Here is an 18,102-nt window from a genome sequence, read left to right as displayed (position 1 = left end):
AAGACTAATTTTGCACTGCCATTCAAAATAGATCATAATTTATACCCAAGAAAAATAATTATTAATGAGATATTAATTCAGATACACATTAAAATCTTATTCTTACCGAAAGGGAGATGACTACACCTGATAACTGAGACCTCTGAATCAAAGCCAGCTTTCATACAAGATGTTGGCCTCATGTGCCAGCCACTGCATATTTTAGTCATGTCCACAGCACCATTCCTAAAGAGTGCTCAAGAACTTGGAACATTTCTTTTACAACAGGTAAGTTTTTGAAATGAGATTATTTAAAATAAAAAAAAATATGAACAAAGTTATAAATTACACCATCTTCAGCAATAAGTTGACTGTCTCTGTGAATAGTCTTCTAGAAGTTGTTACTCCTTAACCTAAAGTTTTAACCTCATTTTATTGACATTATACTTCACTATGCTCCAGCACATCAAATTATACACCAAAGATGTATTGAGAAATGTTTCAGAGATCCTAGTTTTCCTTAAAAAGCTCTATTTAGTGCAAGTTCAATCACCAGTACTTTTTCTTAACAGCTTTCTTCATGCTGGAAGGTGTTAGAATTTGTTTTTAAATCAGTGATACCAGAAAGTCAATTATTAACCTATTGCTGTATCTGAAGTTGACAAAAATATAGTTTTACTCTTTCCTGCTGGGTATGTTTGACAGCATTTTAATAGAAATCATTAAATACATTACTTGCTTAGACATATAAAGCACAAAGTATTTTATGGACCTATTTCCGATTCTTCATATTTTTAGACTGATTACTCAGCAACTAAGATTTTTGTTGTTTTCTAACCCAGAAGAAAACTCTCAGGAGGACTTAGAAATATCAGGAAGATATTAATTTTAATTATTGTGATCTACTTAATCAACAAGAATCCCTTTATGGGCAGTGAAAGATGTTAAAGAACTAACAAAAATCTGACTGCTTAAGAGATGTTTTCCAACAGGTATGGAGCAAAATTGAAGCAAACAATTGAAAATCTGCTGTTAGCTATAGCCGCATCAATCAACAATAATTTCACTCCCATATCACATAAATTTAAATAAATGATTGCAAAATGTGGCACATTTGTTTCAAAATAATTTCAACATTTGCCTTTGAAGTACTTGCCTTGTAAAAGTAATTTTTACCTAGATTCCACCGCAGTAAGAACTCTTAGTAGAATAATTCTTGGTTTTGTTGAATAAAACTCTCTAATCTTTTAATCTTTGAGAAGATTAGAGCTTGTAACTACCACCTGATCAGGATGATGAAATTCTGCTAGTGCAATTGTTTATGATAAATGCAAAACATTATCAAGCCTTTCCTATTTATAAAAAGTATAAACCCCTCTGTTATTAAAGCCTTTTCAAAAGATTTTTTTCTCAGTTGCACAGAAATGTTATAGATCCTTAAAATTTTAATCAAAAGAGTAGCAAAAACAGTAAAAAAACATTGGCTAATGAGTCAAGAACCTATGTTTCAACTGCTTTTGTTAGAAATCTGTCTGAAGTTGACTCAAAACAAGCATACTTGAAACATATTATACTAACATTAATTCAATATTGTATTTACACTATAAAATCTACATCACAAACATTATTGCCCAATCTTAATTTACACTACAATATAACAATGAAGTGCTTTTTGAACTGCTGACTGTACATCAGTTGGACACTTAATTTAGGCTACAGATTTATTCACTAGTTAAGTAGGCTAACAATTGCAGATTCAAGCTGCAGAAAATCTATTGCAACACCAAAAAAGAAAAAAATTATGAACATTTTAAAAATCGGTAGTCCCCTAGTACTCTGTTTAAACATTAATTGGGAACAGCAAGAGAAAATCCATTTATGACTTTATGTCATAAAGTTGTCAGATAGATCATAAAGTCATTGTTTCTCTATACCAACTTAGAATTTAAAACATATTTACTAATCCATAGTCATGAACCTTGATATAACACTTAAAAGCTTCATCCTTTAATTTCTCACACCTCTTTTACTTAGTTATGACGTGTTTTGGATTGGATCCCTTGTGAACAAGAGCCTACCAAGAGAGTCCGCTTTTAAAGCAAGGTTTGAGGAGATGCTAAAAAAGAACTAAAGGTAGTCAGTTGCAAAGAGAGACAGTGATCAAGCAATCAGACACTAAAAGCTGTTACATTGCACACAGACGGTCTTCCACGCAGTGTACTTTTCAGAAGCTAGTCAAAGCAGAGCAGAAGAAAAGGCACAAAGGAATTCCGGAGCAGAGGTGTACAGCAATTAAAAAAAAATTAAAATAGATAATTAAATCTGCACATCTTTTAGGGGGGGGCGGGGATACGTCTTTTTGTGGCCGAAGGATGCCCAAAGTCCGACAGGTTTGACCAGGCACGCTCAGCTCCAGCGAGCACTGTTGGGGCCGGGAGCTGCACACACTTACCGCGCTCGCCAGCTCCGCGCCCAGCCAGAGCAGCAGCAGCAGCAGCGCCCTGCGGAGGCAAAGGTCCAGAGTCACAGCGGGGAGGGGAGCAGAGCGGGGAGGGGAGGGCTGCGCTTGGCACTCACCCTGTGCGCCCCATGGCCCGGGCAGCCCGCGGGGACCAGCGCAGCCGGGTACACGCCGCTGCGTCCGCCAGAGGAAGGGAAGGGCCTGCCGTCACTCGGGGCGGGCAGGGCTCGGTGCGACCGCTCCGCGGACTCCTTCCACCGGCACGACGGAGCACCGAGGGTCGGGCTGGAACAGCCGGCGCTGCCCCTTCGGGGCTGGTCACTGCTCGCTTTTCCCGGCAGCGCAGCCCAGGCACTCACAGCATGCCCAGGCAGAAAGGCTGCAGTCCCCACAGCGGCATCGCACCTGAGCGAGACCGGATAAGGCGAGACTGAACCGGGCGAGCTCCGCGCCCACCGCCCACCCCTCCATCGGGGCAACCCGGCACTGGCAACAACTTCTCTCCCACCCACCCACCCACTCCGGCGACTTCCGCTGAAGAAAATAGTCCGGGGTCCAGTTGCCCGCCCGGTGGAGGTACGGGGCGGGGAGAGGCAGCGCCCGCTCTTGGAGCAGGCAGAACCGCGGCGCCCGGGGGAAGGCGGGGCGGGGCGGATTGTGTTCTCCTTGCAAAGGGGAGGTAGCAGCGCCGTGCCCTACATCGCCCGCCCCCGGAGCGGAGGAATACTGTAGTCCCGGGAGGACTTGAGCCGGGAGAAGCGGGCGAGTGCGGCAGAGGGGTGGGCGCTGGTGTCGGGCTGGCTGGTGGGAGCCGCCTGCAGGGAGCCGCGCTGCTCCTGCGGGCTATGTCGGCGCTGTAGGGCCGGCCCTGAGCTCCTAAAGCCGGCAGGATGGAGCCGCGGCAGCGGAGCTGTAGCTTGGCCGCTGGCTGCCTAGTGCTGCTGCTGGGATGCTGGGGGCCGCAGGAGGAGGCGGCGGCGGCGGTGAGTGTGAGCGCCCTTCTTACTCTCCTTGGGCGCCGCGGTCCCTGCTTGGCGTGTCCGTGGTGTGGAGCCTTGGCGGGAGCTTTGGAGCCCCTCCGGGACTGGCGTGGCTGAAGGTGGAATCCCCTGACAGGAGCCCGGTGGCTCCTGGGGTGGGCGGGGGTCGGCGATGAGGCTGGGCCGCGGGAGGGTCTCTCCGGCTGCCCCCTGATGTTTGCACTCCTGGGCCGCTCCTCCTGGGTAGAGCCCCGCGCTGCTGCCCCGCCGGACCGGACCGGACCGGGACCCGCGGGACCCGCGAGCCGCCCGCACGTCTGGGCTCGCCGCTGGCTCAGGGGAGGAGAGGAGTGTGAGCGGGGGAAAGCCCGGGAGAGCTTAGTGTGGGCTCTGAACCCGCTGTTCCTCCAGGACAAAGGAGAAAGTTCCCCCCCCCCCGCCTTTCCCCCCAAAATAACTCCGTGAAGATGTGTCTTGCCGCTGGGCCGTCACCTGCAGTCACACCTGGATGTGGCAGGGAGATGGAGCCATGTGGGCATGGTTTGTCGGATGACTGTGCCTCACACTGGGACTTGATTTTTCTCGAGGGTTGCATTTCTGCTTTCTTAAAACTCGAGTGGAAGTGCTAGCGGGGGTGGTAAATGTGTGCAGTTTAGTAGAGAGCGCACGGTAGGCAGCGTGGAGGAGACTTTGGGTCTCTGTCTTTGGAAAAGAGATGCTATCCCGGCTTCCCTGGAGTGGCAGGGCCTTGGAACTGAGAGGTGGGAGAGGTGATCTCTAGCTTCCGGTTTCAGGCTATTTGACTAAGACCTCTAGCTGTTAACAAGTGGTGAAATGATCTGAAAAGGCTGCATTAATTTCAGATTTTACGATCCCTGTATTTTTAAACTATTTTTTAAGTTTACTTGGAAAAAAAAAATATCTGTATTTCTGTTGTTTAGGACTCCTTTCTAGTTGAAAAGTCATAAAATGTTATGGTAATAGGTGCAGAATATAATTCTGCTTCTCCCCCCACCCCCCTTCAGTTCTGTAATTGGTGCTGAAAATCTTATTTGTCTTGAACTCTCCTTTGAAGTGCATTTCTGTACAGTTAAACTTCGTAAACCTTTCATTTGCCCTCTGAAAAAGCAAAGACTAGCCATAATATACTCCTTCCCCTTCCACCCCTCCTTACTGTGCCCAGGTGGGAACCCAAGTGTAAGTGAAACCGGAGTGCCAGCAGTGCTTACTGATGCAGAGAGCTGCTGCAACAGCACGTTGTCTGTGACACTGGTTCTGGTGCTCTGTTCAGTAAGGCTTTACCCCAGCCTGCCTGCCATAACCCCTACCCAAAAAAAGACCCAGGCAGTCCCACCTACAGGACTTCATTCTTTTAGCAGGTAGGGGTCAAAGATAGGGAGATTTGTGTGCATAAATGTGGTCCTTCTCTTGCTCCAGGAAAGTGTCCAAGCAGAGTTCTGTGTGTGTCATTACTGTGAATCTGTGGGGTATGAGAAAGGGTCTGTGGTGACCCTGTAGGCAGTTCCCTATCTTGGGAGAAATGAAGAAGGGACAAAACCAGCGGTAAAATTTCTGATTCTCAACACCACCTTGTGCTTCAGCTTCTCTTTTAGGATTTGCAGTGAGGTAAGATTAACTGAAGACCTAAGGGCTAAGTGGGGGTGGGGAAAAGAGAGAGATGCCTCTATTCCAATCTACATAAATCCCAGTGGTCTTTTGTAATATGTTTTTTTCTAATGGTTTCTCAATACTTGGTGTTCTGATGTTTTTGAATTTCCTGTGATAACACTAAATGTCGCTGATCCTTATTAATGGGGATCAACAATTTATTCTACCCATTATTCAACCCATGAAAGGGCTGACTAAATCTACCAATATGTTTGATACACACAGTCTCTTCTGTGAATTTTGTTTTGGGACTCTGTGTCAGAATCATCCCCCCAAAAGGGGAAAATTTGGCCAAATGACTTCAAGTCATTCTGGTGCCCTTACTCAAATAATACTTGAAATTGTTATTCAACATCATAAGTCAGATTTCCAATTAAAAAAAAAATGTATCTTCTTTGCTCCAGATTATTGTAATAGTTTGTATTGCTATGTGATCACTTACCAAGTGACAGAATGTAGTTGAGACACTGGTGAGTGTGCCCATCACAGAGAAATCCCCATGACTTATTAAAAAAATCTAAACCAATGTTTCATACTCAAGTAGGGATGGATTTAATTGTTCAGATTTTATTGCTGGGTTTCACAGCCTGTAGTCTAAACTTGGTGAGTAGGTATATGGATAATGCTACACACTCTTGCACAGACTCATAGCTGATGTAGAGTGAAGCGTGTTACTACTGATGAACAGTGTAAAAGTAACTCAGAGTTTGAAAATGGTTTTACTTTAGAATGGGAGAATGAATGAGATAGAAGATGGTTTCATAAATTAATGAAGCTAGGATATTTTAAAAAGTGCTTATTTGTATATCTTCAGCAGAGGTTATGAGAGCTTATTCCAATGGACAATTTCAATCATTGTTTAAGTGCCTTGCTATTTTTAATATAAATCTACATACAGGTATATAAGCCAATCTTTTATAAACATAATTTTTTCCTCTCCTGGCAGGTTTTCACTTACACTGTGTTATAGAACAGTGATTGCAAGCTGTGAATGGGAAATCTGTTTAATTAAAGAACATGGATGTACTAGATTCTTCAGTTGTGCTATGAAACTCACTAGAAGTTAGTGACTGACTGTTGGTTTATAATAGAAAAACTTCCTGTGTAGCTAAAGCCTAGATTTTTAAAGTGTAAATAGACTTTGTCAGCCCAAAAGTTAGTAAAAATTGAGTAGCATTTGTAATATCTTTTTTTTTTTTTTTTCCTTCCATTATAATTCCAGTTTGACTAAAAGTATAGGGTTGAAAACACTTGTTCAAGTATAGAAAGGCAGGCTGGCAAGATGGATATAATTTGTATTTAAGGAAGCAATGTATTATTTATGAAAGATCTCTAAGTTTAGTTGAGATTTCTTTTTTTTTCATTTCGGAGGGTACCATATGTATAAATACATGGTACCATGGATTCAGAAGGTATTTAATCCTGACATTCTGTAGATGTGTCTTGATTAGTCATGCACAAGAATTAGTTTCGTAACATCAAGGCTCAAAGCCTCCTGCTTGCAACATGTCATTTGTCATGTGTTTTGATTTTGACCTTTCATGGCTTTTAGTTGAAGATACATAGTAAAAGTTATATCTCAAGTTGTGTTCTAGATGTACTAAAATACTAACAAATCCAAGGAATCCTGAATGAAGCAGAATATAAGAGCAATTTAAATCATAACAGAATCTTTTACAAAATATTTATGTATTTTTTTTTGGGTTTTTCCACATGATGGAAATAGTGATATTTCAGTGGAACTTCCTAGGCTTTTGTTTTCCTGGTCATGAATGAATAATCTATATACTGGAAGCAATCATTGCTTACCTTTCTTAAAGGAGAAAGGGAAATTTTCCTAGGACAAAGTTAGTTAATGTATTTAACAGCAAATGTAAATTTATGTAGTGATTTTTTTTTTTTTTTCTATTATGAATAAATAATGATGCTTACTGTAATGGAATTAGCTGTTGCTGTGTTTACTAGAACATGTGCAAAATTCTCCATATTGCAAAATTACTGAAATCTTTAAGGGCATCCCAGCAAATCTAATGTGCATATTTTCAGTCTGAGGCAAAGTACAAGGAAGAATGTGTTTTGCATATGCAGTGAAGATGCATTGTGCATTTTTACCTTTCATTCACTGATATAAAAAAGCTTCCTTTTCCAGTTTTCAGTAGCACAGATTCTCCACTAGTCACCTCAAAAATAGATACCCAGGCAATACTCACGTATATTTTCTAAGAATGGTATTGCACAAGTGCACTGTATAGAAAGCAGCCTCCCCCAGTGGTGATAATACCAGACAAAATTGCTTTGAATTAAGACACTGCTTGCTTGTCTGCTTCATAAGGTTGTGTGGACTCAGTAACACTTACTGGAGTCCTTTGAAATTCCTGCTCAATGCAGTGTTTGGCAATCTGGTGTTGACTGCAGACTTTTTAGTGCTATAACCATCTATTCTCAAGAGTACCTGAAATAAAACTTGTTCAAAAGATAGAGTGCTGATGCAGTTTTAAAGATCACTAAACAGCATTCTCTACCCTCCTGTGAAATGTTTGCAATGCAATTAAACCTTATTTAATATTATTGGTACAGGGCAGTGTCTGTAAAAAAGGCAATGTGATGAGTATCCTGGGTATGTAATGGCTAAGTGTGTGAAGAAAAAGCTTCAGAGTAACATGAAACTGTCATCAGAATAAACATAGCTGAGATGAAGAAAAAAGGGTTCTGTTTATAAAAAGAAATCTATAGCTTATTTAAAAGAAATTGCTTTGCAATTGATTCTTTCTTGCAGAGCTTAAGTCTTTCTTGGACAACTTGTTGTGAGGAGCTACAAGAAGCAAAGACTGTGGGATGTGATCTTAATTTTAAGAGAGATGAATGAAGGGCAATTAGATAATTGCAAAGCTGTATTACAAGTTTTACTCTGTAGCTTAAGCCTGTTAATCCTTTACTCTTTCTTCTTCCAGAAGGTATGATGCTGTAACTAATGTATTAGTAGACATACCTTTAGTCTGCTTCAAAAAGACTGAAATTGTGTGATTCCTAGTTATGAAGCCTCTCTTTTTCCATGTTTTGAGTAGGAGACTGGACTAAATAACCCCAAGGCTCCTTCCAGCCTGAATTATCCTAAAAGTCTAAAATTATATGCAAGTACAGTTGTGCTCCTAGTTGTACCTTCTGTTAAGACAGTTTTCATATCCAGTAATGAAAATTTAATCATAATTCATTAAGCTAAATTTCAGATTGGAAGGTATCAGATTAATTTTTTTTTGTTTTTTTCATTTAGTTTCAGCTAGTCAGAAATCTTCTCTTAAGTTGTCAGCACATAGCATTCAGAATTTTAATTTTGTATTCCACTTTTGTGGAGGTATCTTATAAAGTGTGTGTTTGTATGTATATTATTATGTTATAGTGGAACAGAAAAGAAATTGTAGTGGCAATATAGACAATATTTAGGAGTTTTGGTTTGGGATTTTTTTTTTACTTGAGGTGTGTTAGGAGCTGGAAAGAAAGGCACTTTAAAGCTATGGATTTCAGCTCACTTGAAGGCTCTTCGTTGTTGCAGCTCTGTTGTTGGATTTCTTTGTCCCTTCCCTTTGGAGGGCAAAGGAAATAGTTTAGTCTCTCATCTGTATTTTGTTTCTTCTACCTAATCTCTACAGAGAATTCAAATGTCAGACTTGAATTTCAATCTCTTCTCTCTCCTAGCACTGTAAAAGGCATCTGTGTGCAACACGCTTTGCTGTTTTACTTTTGGTTCTAGTTTATTATCTACAGAATGATTCCTTTTATTGAGGTATAGCTAGATGTGCAGAACTGTCCTACTCTTGTCTAACACGACTCCAGTGCATACTAGTTAAGCTTTGCTGCTGCGGTTCTGCTGAAATCCTGCTTTTCCCTCCTCTTTCTCAAGATAAGCCGAGGCTTATTCACTTCCCTGCCTGAACACAGCTTAGTAAGTGTTTTTGCCAGTGTTGATATCTGTCTGGATTTTCTGCTGAAATGCATTAAACATGTTGGAACATGTTTAATAGCATGTTTAAACGTGTTTATTCTAGGATTGGCTTTAGTTTTTAGCAAGGTGAATCTTTATTTTAAGCCACACCCTTAATGTGTGAAAGATGCTGTACTGCTTCCTAGAGAATTTAGATGCTTTCAGAAACCAGACTTGCACAATCTTTGGTTGCTGTTGAGGTCTATGGATGTGGTAGATACCACTTCTCCAGGAGGAGCAGTGAACATGGAGGAAATGCTTGGTTTCTTTTTATGTGCTTCACTGATATCAAACTAAGACTTTCATGTCTTGGCATCTTTTTCTACTGTGGTACTGAGAATTTGGAGATTTAGTTCCGATAGATAAGATCACTTAATTGGTAGGAGAAATCGAGGTTTGGCAGGTCCATTTGGTGCTGTTTACTGCACAGACTCACCTGAGAGCCATGGCAGATAACCAGAGCTGCAGTGGAATGGCTTCATTTCAGAGATTTGGAGCTATTCATGAGAAAGATAAAGCTTCACAGAGACTCTTCAACTCAGCTTGTTTTAGGAACTACTAATATAAGTGGCAGCAGTTACAATATCTTAGTGCTTTTGTATAGAAAATGAAACAGAACTATGCAGATCTTCCTTTCTAGCTTATTTTTCAGTTTGATGCTCCTTTTATATGGTTACCGGGTTGGACAAAAATATAGAACTTTATTATCCAAAGTATAACATTTTGACTTTATCTGCAGCTGTAGTGCTAAAGTGAAGTAACCTACAACATTTGTACTGACAGAAATTGTACTGAGCCCTTGTAATACTGATGAGTTTTGAACGCTATTTCAAGTCATTAGCTAGATGTTTGGAATAATAAGTTACCAATGAGTGCTGTGGTTTTTTTGCTTGCCTGCAGTGCTGTAGGCTGGCAGTCTTTTTTCTCTGTTATCCACTCATTCATGCTTTTCTTATAGTAGGAGTTTTCTACTTTTCTGTATTAATCTAGAAAGACATGACTGATGAGTCTTAGTTTGTATGAAGTAGTAACTTAATTTGTATTATAGTATAAGCAGCATGATGCAGAACTTGTGACTTGGAATCCAGGACCCCTTAAAAGTTGTTAGGGAAATAAGTAATTATATATGCTGAAATTGCCTGCATTTCTCCAGTACTCTGCAAATGTCAAAAGTCTATAGTATATTCAGGATAGTTAGCTTTATTTCTATCTATTCTGGTTCCTATCCACTCCAACTCCTGCTTTCTGTGTGAAAATGTAAGCATTTGTTATTAACTAAAGTTGCCACGTTTAGGCAACCATTAATTCCACAGTTATAGTTGATTTTTTGTGATTCACCCTGTTAGCAGTGAAGGCTTGTCTTCCCTCATTAGGAGAGTCTTTATTTCAGGAGTTGTAAATATATTTGTATCTAGCATGGGTCTGTGTCAAATACAGCATCGGTTCTTCAAAAGCAAACCTTTCTCTTTATGCACTTAAATCCTTCAGGAATGTGATAGAAGGGGAGAAAATGACCACCATGAACTGCATTCTTTCTACACCTTGAGTTAAAGTAGCAATTATGAAAACCCACAATTAAATCACTTTAAGTAAAGCAATTAAAACTAACGTGACTTGCAGGCAAGGCTAGACAAGCCTCCATCTCCCAGAAATTGTGATGTTCTGACAAGAAATGCCACTGTGAAACAATGTTGGGCTGAAGGAACTTATGAACTCAGTTTTAAAATATCTTAAAAATAATTCATTTTATGAGGCAGTGGGTTTTTTTGTGTCAACTTACTTAGAACCAACTTGTCACACAGAAAGACAGCAGAAGCCATTGTTTCTGAAAGGTAATTTCTAGCTGTCATTCAGAAAATAGGAATTAATAATAGAAAATACTTATTCTGAATTAGTTAAAACACTTCTCTTGTGTATTCGACCTTAAAGGCAAAGCTATTCAGAAGGAAAAGGAAGCTTCTGCACTGCACAGAGAAATGAGAATTTGTATTTGATTTTGCCATCTCTTTTCACTGTGTCATCAGACATGAGGAAAGAGCTTGAGATTTCTGCAAAACCGTTACTAATTTAATGACTTAAGAATTTAAAAATATTTAAATTAATGAGAAAATCTAGAGAGGATGAGAAGTTAGCCTGGAAAAAAGGAGACTCATGGGTGACCTTATCACTCTCTACAGCTACATAAAAGGTGGTTGTAGCCAAGTGGTGCTTGGTCTCCCAGGCAACAACTGACAGAATGAGAGGACACAGTCTTAAGCTGCACCAAGGGAAGTTTAGGTTAGATGTTAGAAAGAAATTCTTCACTGAAAGAGTGAGTGGGCAATGGGATTGTCTGCCCAGGGAGGTGGAGTCACTGTCCCTAGAGATCTTTAAGAAAAGACAACATGGCACTCAGTGCCATGGTTTAGTTGATGAGGAGGTGTTAGGTTAGGTCATAGGTTGGACTAGATAATCTTAAAGGTCTTTTCCAGCCTAGTTCATTCTGTGATTCTTTAAGTTGCTTGAGTGTGTTTTATTTTGGTAGTTTAACTTCCGATATTCATTTGGTGCCTTTTTTAATAGGGAAGGTAGTGTCATGAAAGATCCTAGAAGGCTGTGCCCAGAGTCTGCCCAGACACACAGGGAAAACATCCATGGCAGAAGTTGATATTTGTTTTCATGGAAGAGTTTTTTTGTAATTTTGACTGAAGGACAAGTATATACATAATTTCATTTAGTTTCTGAACCAGAATGCTAATGAAAACTTCTTGGCAATAGAATGGACTACACTCCTGTATCAGCAGAAAGTTACTTTTCTGTTCTAGAATCTTTCAAACTCTTAAAGCAGTGGTAGTAACAAAGTGTTAAAACATCTCTGTCTAATGTATGAATTTTTGTATCCTAAGTGAACCTAGAAAACTTATTTATGCTCGACTAAGAAAATGCATGTTAATAGGTCTAGTCATGCTCAGGACATTGGCATACTGTACCCAAAAATCACAGTAATGAAACAGGACTCTTTAAAGAACCTTAGATTGCTGATATGGTACAGAAGTAATTGTGAAAGAAGAGCACAGTCTGTTGTAGAAATAGTAATGGAAATAGTAGTACTTTTTCCCCCCTGTCTTTTTAAACAGTTGGACTAAGCACATGTAACATAATAAGCAGATGAATCTGAGATGCATTGTTTTAAATTTTAGTGCAAGCTTTTCAATAACTACCTTTGTCTTGGTAGCAGAAAGAAGTAAGTAAGAAAAGGGCACATGGTGTGACTATTGGGGATGGTGCTAAGCAGGCCCAGGAGCTGGACTCTTGATTCTTGACAGTCCTTTCCAACTCTGCTTACTCTGTGACTCTGAGTATGCTGAGAGTTTTGGTAGAAAATGACTTAAAACAATAAGAATGCCATTAAGTTTTTGGTGATGTTCAGGAGCGTAATCATCAGTTGCTAAAAGAATCAGTACAGAATCTTAAAATGTAAAGATGAATTTTCTGAATGAAATAATTAGAAATTGATAATGAAGAGACAATACTGACCAGAACCCTCATTCCTAGTCCTCCTGTGCTGCTGGAGGGTAGGAATGAAGAAATTGAGAGTGAACTGAAGCCTGGGAAGAAGTAAGATATAAGCAAGGTGTTGGAAGGTCTTTTTTTAAAATTCTTTCTCATTGCCCTACACTGACATTTGATTGGCAATAAAATTTATTTCCCTAAGTCTGTTTTACGTGTGATGCTAATTGCGGAATGACCTCTCCATGTCCTTGTCTTGGCCCAGGAACCTTTTGTTATATTTTCTCTTTCCTGTCCAGTTGAGGTGTAATAGTGGAACTTGGTGGGCACCTGGCACCCACCACAAATCTGCTGTTTTATTGCATCCCAGGAGTTAGTAGGGGATGCTGTGAACAAGGTGCCCGGGGACAAGACACCCGTTTAAGGAATGTTCTCCCACAGTCCTTTGCTGCTGTATGTTAATGTACCCCATCCCTTCTCCCTGCCCTTGTTCTAGAATGTTCTCCACTCCTGGTTTTCCTATTGGTCCCCATTCCTTGTCACTCTGCCCCTAGACCCTGGCTGGCTATTACCCTTTGGCTATGCCTCTGCACCACTCCTGTGCCCTAAACCCATTGGCCCTCTGATGTGATGCTCTGCCCTTCCTGGTTAGTATATAACCCTGGACCCTCCTTTGTTCTTGATTCTTTTTCCCTGGTTCTATTCTGTGTGAAATCAATAAACTCAACAGGAACACCATACAAAGAACCCCTCTCGTATTTATTCCTTGTCCCTCAGACAACATTGTGGTGTGTGAGTGCTTGGTGCTCAGAGCTATCCCTTCCCAGTGGAGACAAAAAGCTCTCGGGAGGGCAGTGGTCTCAGCAGCTCCTGCCGCACTGCCACAGCTGGCAACCAAACAGGGACCTCTTTTGTGAGTGGCCTGAGAGCATCTCCACTGAACATCATCTGGAATCAAGCCATCTCAGAGCCTCAGCTCCCAGAAGGAACACCTTTGGTTTTCATGAAGGGGTTCCTGAAGGGCTGGCTGGCAACCCTCAAACTCATGGTTCTTTGGAGGATTGGCCAAAGTGCACAAGTCCCCTGCGAGATCCCTTCTTTTGACTTGTCAGGTTTTGGTGAGTGTTGTGAAGGCATCAGGGGAGAGTGCCACTACAACTCACTTTTCAATTTCTTTTCTCATTTATCTTGCAGGTAGGGAAAACTAACAACCAAAACAGGACCTAATTTGTCCATTTTGGAATGGGAGGTTTACCTTCAAGTTAGGGGGACCCTTGTTAGTGGGGATGTCAAGTTTTCTAGGGGAGATTTAAAGGCTTTTGTTTGTTTTATGTTTAAACACTTCCTGGATGTCACCCAGCAAGTGGTATTTTCAGTTGAATTTTGGGATAAGGAAGAAAAATGTTTGTATATAGAACAAGTTAAGGGGGATTTTAAGATTGGAAGATTTTATCCTCTTTTTAATTCTATTTATAAGTTAATAAAGGAAAAGATAAAATTTTGAACCCAGTTCTACCCAGATGTCACCTTCCTCCGTCCCCATTCCTGCTCCCTCTCCCTAAGAATGGGGCTGGAGGTGGAACAGGAGAGCCAGCTGCCTTCTGCCACCTCCCACCTCTCTCTGTCCTTCTCTCAGACTGAGACTGGCCCTGCCAGCCTGAGCTCTAACCTCAATCTCTGTTCATCTACACCCCCCCATCCCGGTTCAGCTCCCTTTCCATTAAGTTCAGTGGGCCAAGATGGTGCTGACCACATGAAAGGCCCTGCAATTTTAGTACCCCCACAACCTGCTGTAGCTAACACACAGAATGGTGACTTCTCTCTCTTGGAGGTTTTTCACAAACGGGATAGGACTGCTGGGTGATGTGTCATGAGCTTTTATTTTGGGCACCAGTCTCAGCTACAGATAGAGAAGATGGCACAAGCTCACGTCTGCCATGAGCAGCCCAAGATCTCTTTGTTACAGAACATCAGAACATTTTATAAGATTTTTAGCCTATAGCATATTGCTAAAGCTTACAGACAATTGTTCTTTCCAGTCAGTAGAAACACACATACACCTTCTTCAAATAATGCTTGCTTCTTTGCTTTCTATTAACAATACACAATAATCCATTATTAAGCTTAAAACTTTCTGCTATCTTGGTGAGCATATTTTTCAGCAGTCTTAAGGTCTATTCTGGCCAAACCTAAAAACTCAACTATTGTTTCATGTCTTTGCATATTGTATTATTATATCTTCTTTACTTTTCAAGTCTTGCAGCTGCAGCTAGCTCTAAGTTTTTTCTGAGGCCTATTTTCACAGCTTCTGAAAGTCTTCTTACCTTTACTGTTTTCCACACCCTCCGCCCTTTCTTGTTCCCTTTTCACCTGGTTCCCACCTTGCAATGTGCTCCACCCCTGTGTTGGGTCCCACCCCATCTGTTGTGTCAAAAGCGATGTCATCATCGGGACCCTCCTCTTCCTCTCCTACTGGGAAACTCCCTGACTCTGCCTTCCCCGATTTAAGCTACACCTCTCCACTCCCTGCTACTTCCAGTCCCCACAGCACCAGAACTGGAAGTAGGCCTGACCAGAAGGTAGCCATCTTGGCTACCAAGGTCCCAGGTCATTGAGCCTTGCCAGTCAGCTGGGGAATCGGTGCTTACTCTGATCCTTCTTCTTCCTCTTCGGACAAAGAGAAGGACAGTGAAAAATTTTACTTAGATGTATGTAGATAACAAAATTAAAAAGTGGTGATGTTCTAAGCTAATTTATTGTAGGATCATAGTAAAGCTTAGGCTAGAAGCATAATCCTTCCCTTCTGGAGTTTGGATTTGGTGACCTCTTGCTCTAAGTAGGAGCTGACTTGGAATTTCTGTTTGTTGTTCAAATAGTTGCAGTCTAAAAAGACATTGAAACACTGTCTTCTATTCCAAAACTTGCTTGCTGTAGGAATAATGTTAAAACTTCATGGGAAAGCTCCTAATTCAGTATTTGCAATTAACTTGCTGATACTGCAGGATACAGAGCATATATCACAAACTTAAAGCAGGTAATTTTCTTGGCATATGTTTGCCTCTAAATACCACTTGTGAAGTTGGTATACTCCCTAAAATGGAGTGCCTGAGGGAATCCTTTCCCTTAGAGAAAGTGACTTTGTTTTGGAATGAGTACAAATGCCAGGGGCTGTTTCTTATTCCTGCCAAGCTTCAGACTGAACTGCATCTCAAGTTTTAATAATATTTGAGGGCTATTTCTTACAAACAGATCTCACTTTAATTATTGTGCATGGGTGTTGTAACCATGTATGCTCTCTCCTTGCCCACCCCTCTTTTTTAAACTAACAGTATTTTAGTGTGGTATTGTAAGGAAGAAGATGGCTCACTGACGTCCTTGGACCTGGTCAGAGAATCACTGCAAGGAGATACTTCAGGTTACATATTGTACTTGCTACTGGGGAACATCCAGAACATGACTGGGAATCAAATCAATTGCTGATAAAAAAAATAATGTAAATTTGCAAGCATCAAAATAAGAAGAAACTCAGCGCTGCTACTGAGGAGTTCCTCCCTCCCTCTCCTTTCCCTTTGAAACAAAAATATAGTGTCTTTCCTGTCCCTCTGCAACCACATTCTCTAGCTCTGATCAGATTTCTTTTACCTGTCCTCTAATTGATACAATGTTAATACTTTTTGAATTTTGTTGGCTTTTTAATGTTCTGCTTAAAGCTCTAATCTATGGCCAGCTACTTCTTTGCATGGGTTCAAATTTTTTAATGGAGCAGGTCTCTGAGAAGTGTGACTTAATTCCCGAGACTTGGTTTTTGTTTAATGATGACCAGTGCAATCCAAATGTAATGACTATCAGGATAATGTGATTTATAGCCTTAGATGTATTTCTCTGGTGTAAGGGAGTGGAATCTTTTTCTTCTACTCAAAATTGAGTATCAAATCCCAAGGTCTGGATGTGCTAGATAGACTGTTCTATTAGCAGTAGTCTGGGGCTATCTTACAGCATTTTAAAGGCAATAAAATACATTCAAGCCCCCTTTTGCCTTTTTTCCCCCCCATGAGATAGTCTGGGAAATTACTGTTGTGATTCTCCATTCACTATCAGGTCATTCTTTCATAGGGAGGTGCATTTTGCATGGAAGTACCTCACTTGGAGTGGCAGGTGCTCTGAGGAGCCCTGAGCTATTGCTGTAGCATATAACCAGTGCTTAAGTAAATAAACTTGAGAGGCTGACACTGAGGGTCCTCCATATCTGCTGAAGTTCAACATGTGAGTGAGTTCCTGAACAGGCATCTGAGACCTCTCCCTAAATATTCAACTTTTACCATCTTCAGAGAATCCTGAATCCATGTGGATAAAAGGGCCTCCATCTCATCAGATCCTGATGATCATCTGATGATGATCAGATTCTTTTACGGGTGCCTCTGACATACAGGGCAAGGAGAATTGTTTGGTCTCCATTGCTTCCTTGTTTAACTTGTCCCTTTTCAGTGCCACGTACTTTTTCAACTTTCTTTTCAACTGAGGCTGGAAAGTAGCTCCTTGTTAGCATTGAGCAATAGAGAGAAAGTGCTGCCTGCAGTGCTCTCGTTAGGTGTTAAAGTGCATACACAGTGTGTGCTGCTGCCACAGGCATAAACAAATGATAAAACAGCTCAAACCAGAAGAACCTTGAAGCTATGATATTTGGTCCAAGAACTGAAGAATAGAGCTGATAATTGCCTCTACCACAAAAAAAAATATAAAAAATCCCCCATACACCCACCAAGCCTTAAAGTGAGTTAGGTCTTGTTCTGGCAGTTCAGAGGGTGTGGACTTCTTCAGATAACATCTCAGTGCAATATCACTCTGCACAGACTCTATTCTTTTTAGCATGTATACATGCATAACCTTTGGTATTAATTTAGTGCTCTCAGTAGTTTCAAAATAGACCAGAATGGGGTTGGATTAATCTGAAATGCTATTCTATGTTCCTTCTCTTTTCTCCAAGGAAGAAGTGGGTTTCTGTTCTTGTGTGGTCTGCTTCATGCTCTTGACACTTGAAAGTGCAGTTGCCAATGACAAATGTCTGACCTCTATTAACAGAACTCTGGAATTGAAGCTCCTTTTATTGCATGTTACATGGATGAGGAAAAGGACATTTTCCAGGGCATTAGTCTGTGTCTTTATTCCATTTCTTTAACTGGGAAAGCTGTAAAAACAGTGCCAGAATTACTGGTGTTATGAGTGTTTGATATTTGGCTTGCAAGCACATCTGAGACTTGGAAGCCTGACTGTTTGATCTAGGTTTGTGTTACATTTGGACATAGTTATAGAAAGTGGCAACATCTAACACCTGTCATGTGGAAAAGGTCCTAAATGACTAGTAAATCTTAACCTGTAATGAGTACCATGTGGCACTTCTTATTTGCAGCTGGAAAAAATCAGGAAGCCCCAAGAGGCTGGCGATTAGAGACTTGTATGCAAAATAAAAGTATAACTGAGACTTCCTGGAAAGTCAAGTGGCTAACTGTATCTGCCACTGACTGCCAGATGCTCCATGTAGGTGTCTC

At 40.9% G+C, this 18,102-nt stretch overlaps 2 protein-coding genes across 10 annotated transcripts in view; one reads left to right on the top strand and one right to left on the bottom strand.

Annotated features, from left to right (window-relative positions):
* Positions 1-3,242, bottom strand: part of COL4A6 (collagen type IV alpha 6 chain) — a 119,475-nt gene extending 116,233 nt beyond the window's left edge. Inside the window, exons 1-3 of the mRNA XM_086850634.1 lie at positions 2,957-3,242; positions 2,557-2,845; positions 2,432-2,480 (exon numbers count right to left, since the gene is read on the bottom strand). Coding sequence (XP_086706760.1) covers positions 2,432-2,480; positions 2,557-2,570 — 63 coding nt within the window. The 5' untranslated portion in view covers positions 2,571-2,845; positions 2,957-3,242. The remainder of the gene's footprint in view (positions 1-2,431; positions 2,481-2,556; positions 2,846-2,956) is intronic.
* The window catches only part of COL4A5 (collagen type IV alpha 5 chain), an 81,094-nt gene continuing 65,555 nt past the window's right edge, over positions 2,564-18,102 (top strand). For 3 of the 9 annotated variants that reach the window (XM_086850629.1, XM_086850628.1, XM_086850626.1), the window contains exon 1: positions 3,098-3,423. In XM_086850629.1, the coding sequence (XP_086706755.1) occupies positions 3,331-3,423 (93 nt within the window). In that variant the 5' untranslated portion in view covers positions 3,098-3,330. Of the gene's footprint in view, positions 3,017-3,097; positions 3,430-18,102 lie in introns of those variants that run through there. The other 6 variants (XM_086850633.1, XM_086850632.1, XM_086850631.1 and 3 more) reach the window with 5 other exon arrangements.

This window comes from Cyanistes caeruleus, chromosome 14, assembly GCF_971803275.1.
Source record: "Cyanistes caeruleus chromosome 14, bCyaCae1.hap1.1, whole genome shotgun sequence".
NCBI lineage: Eukaryota > Metazoa > Chordata > Aves > Passeriformes > Paridae > Cyanistes > Cyanistes caeruleus.
Note: the sequence above shows the minus strand (reverse complement) of the source record. Positions and strands in the feature narration are given on the sequence as shown.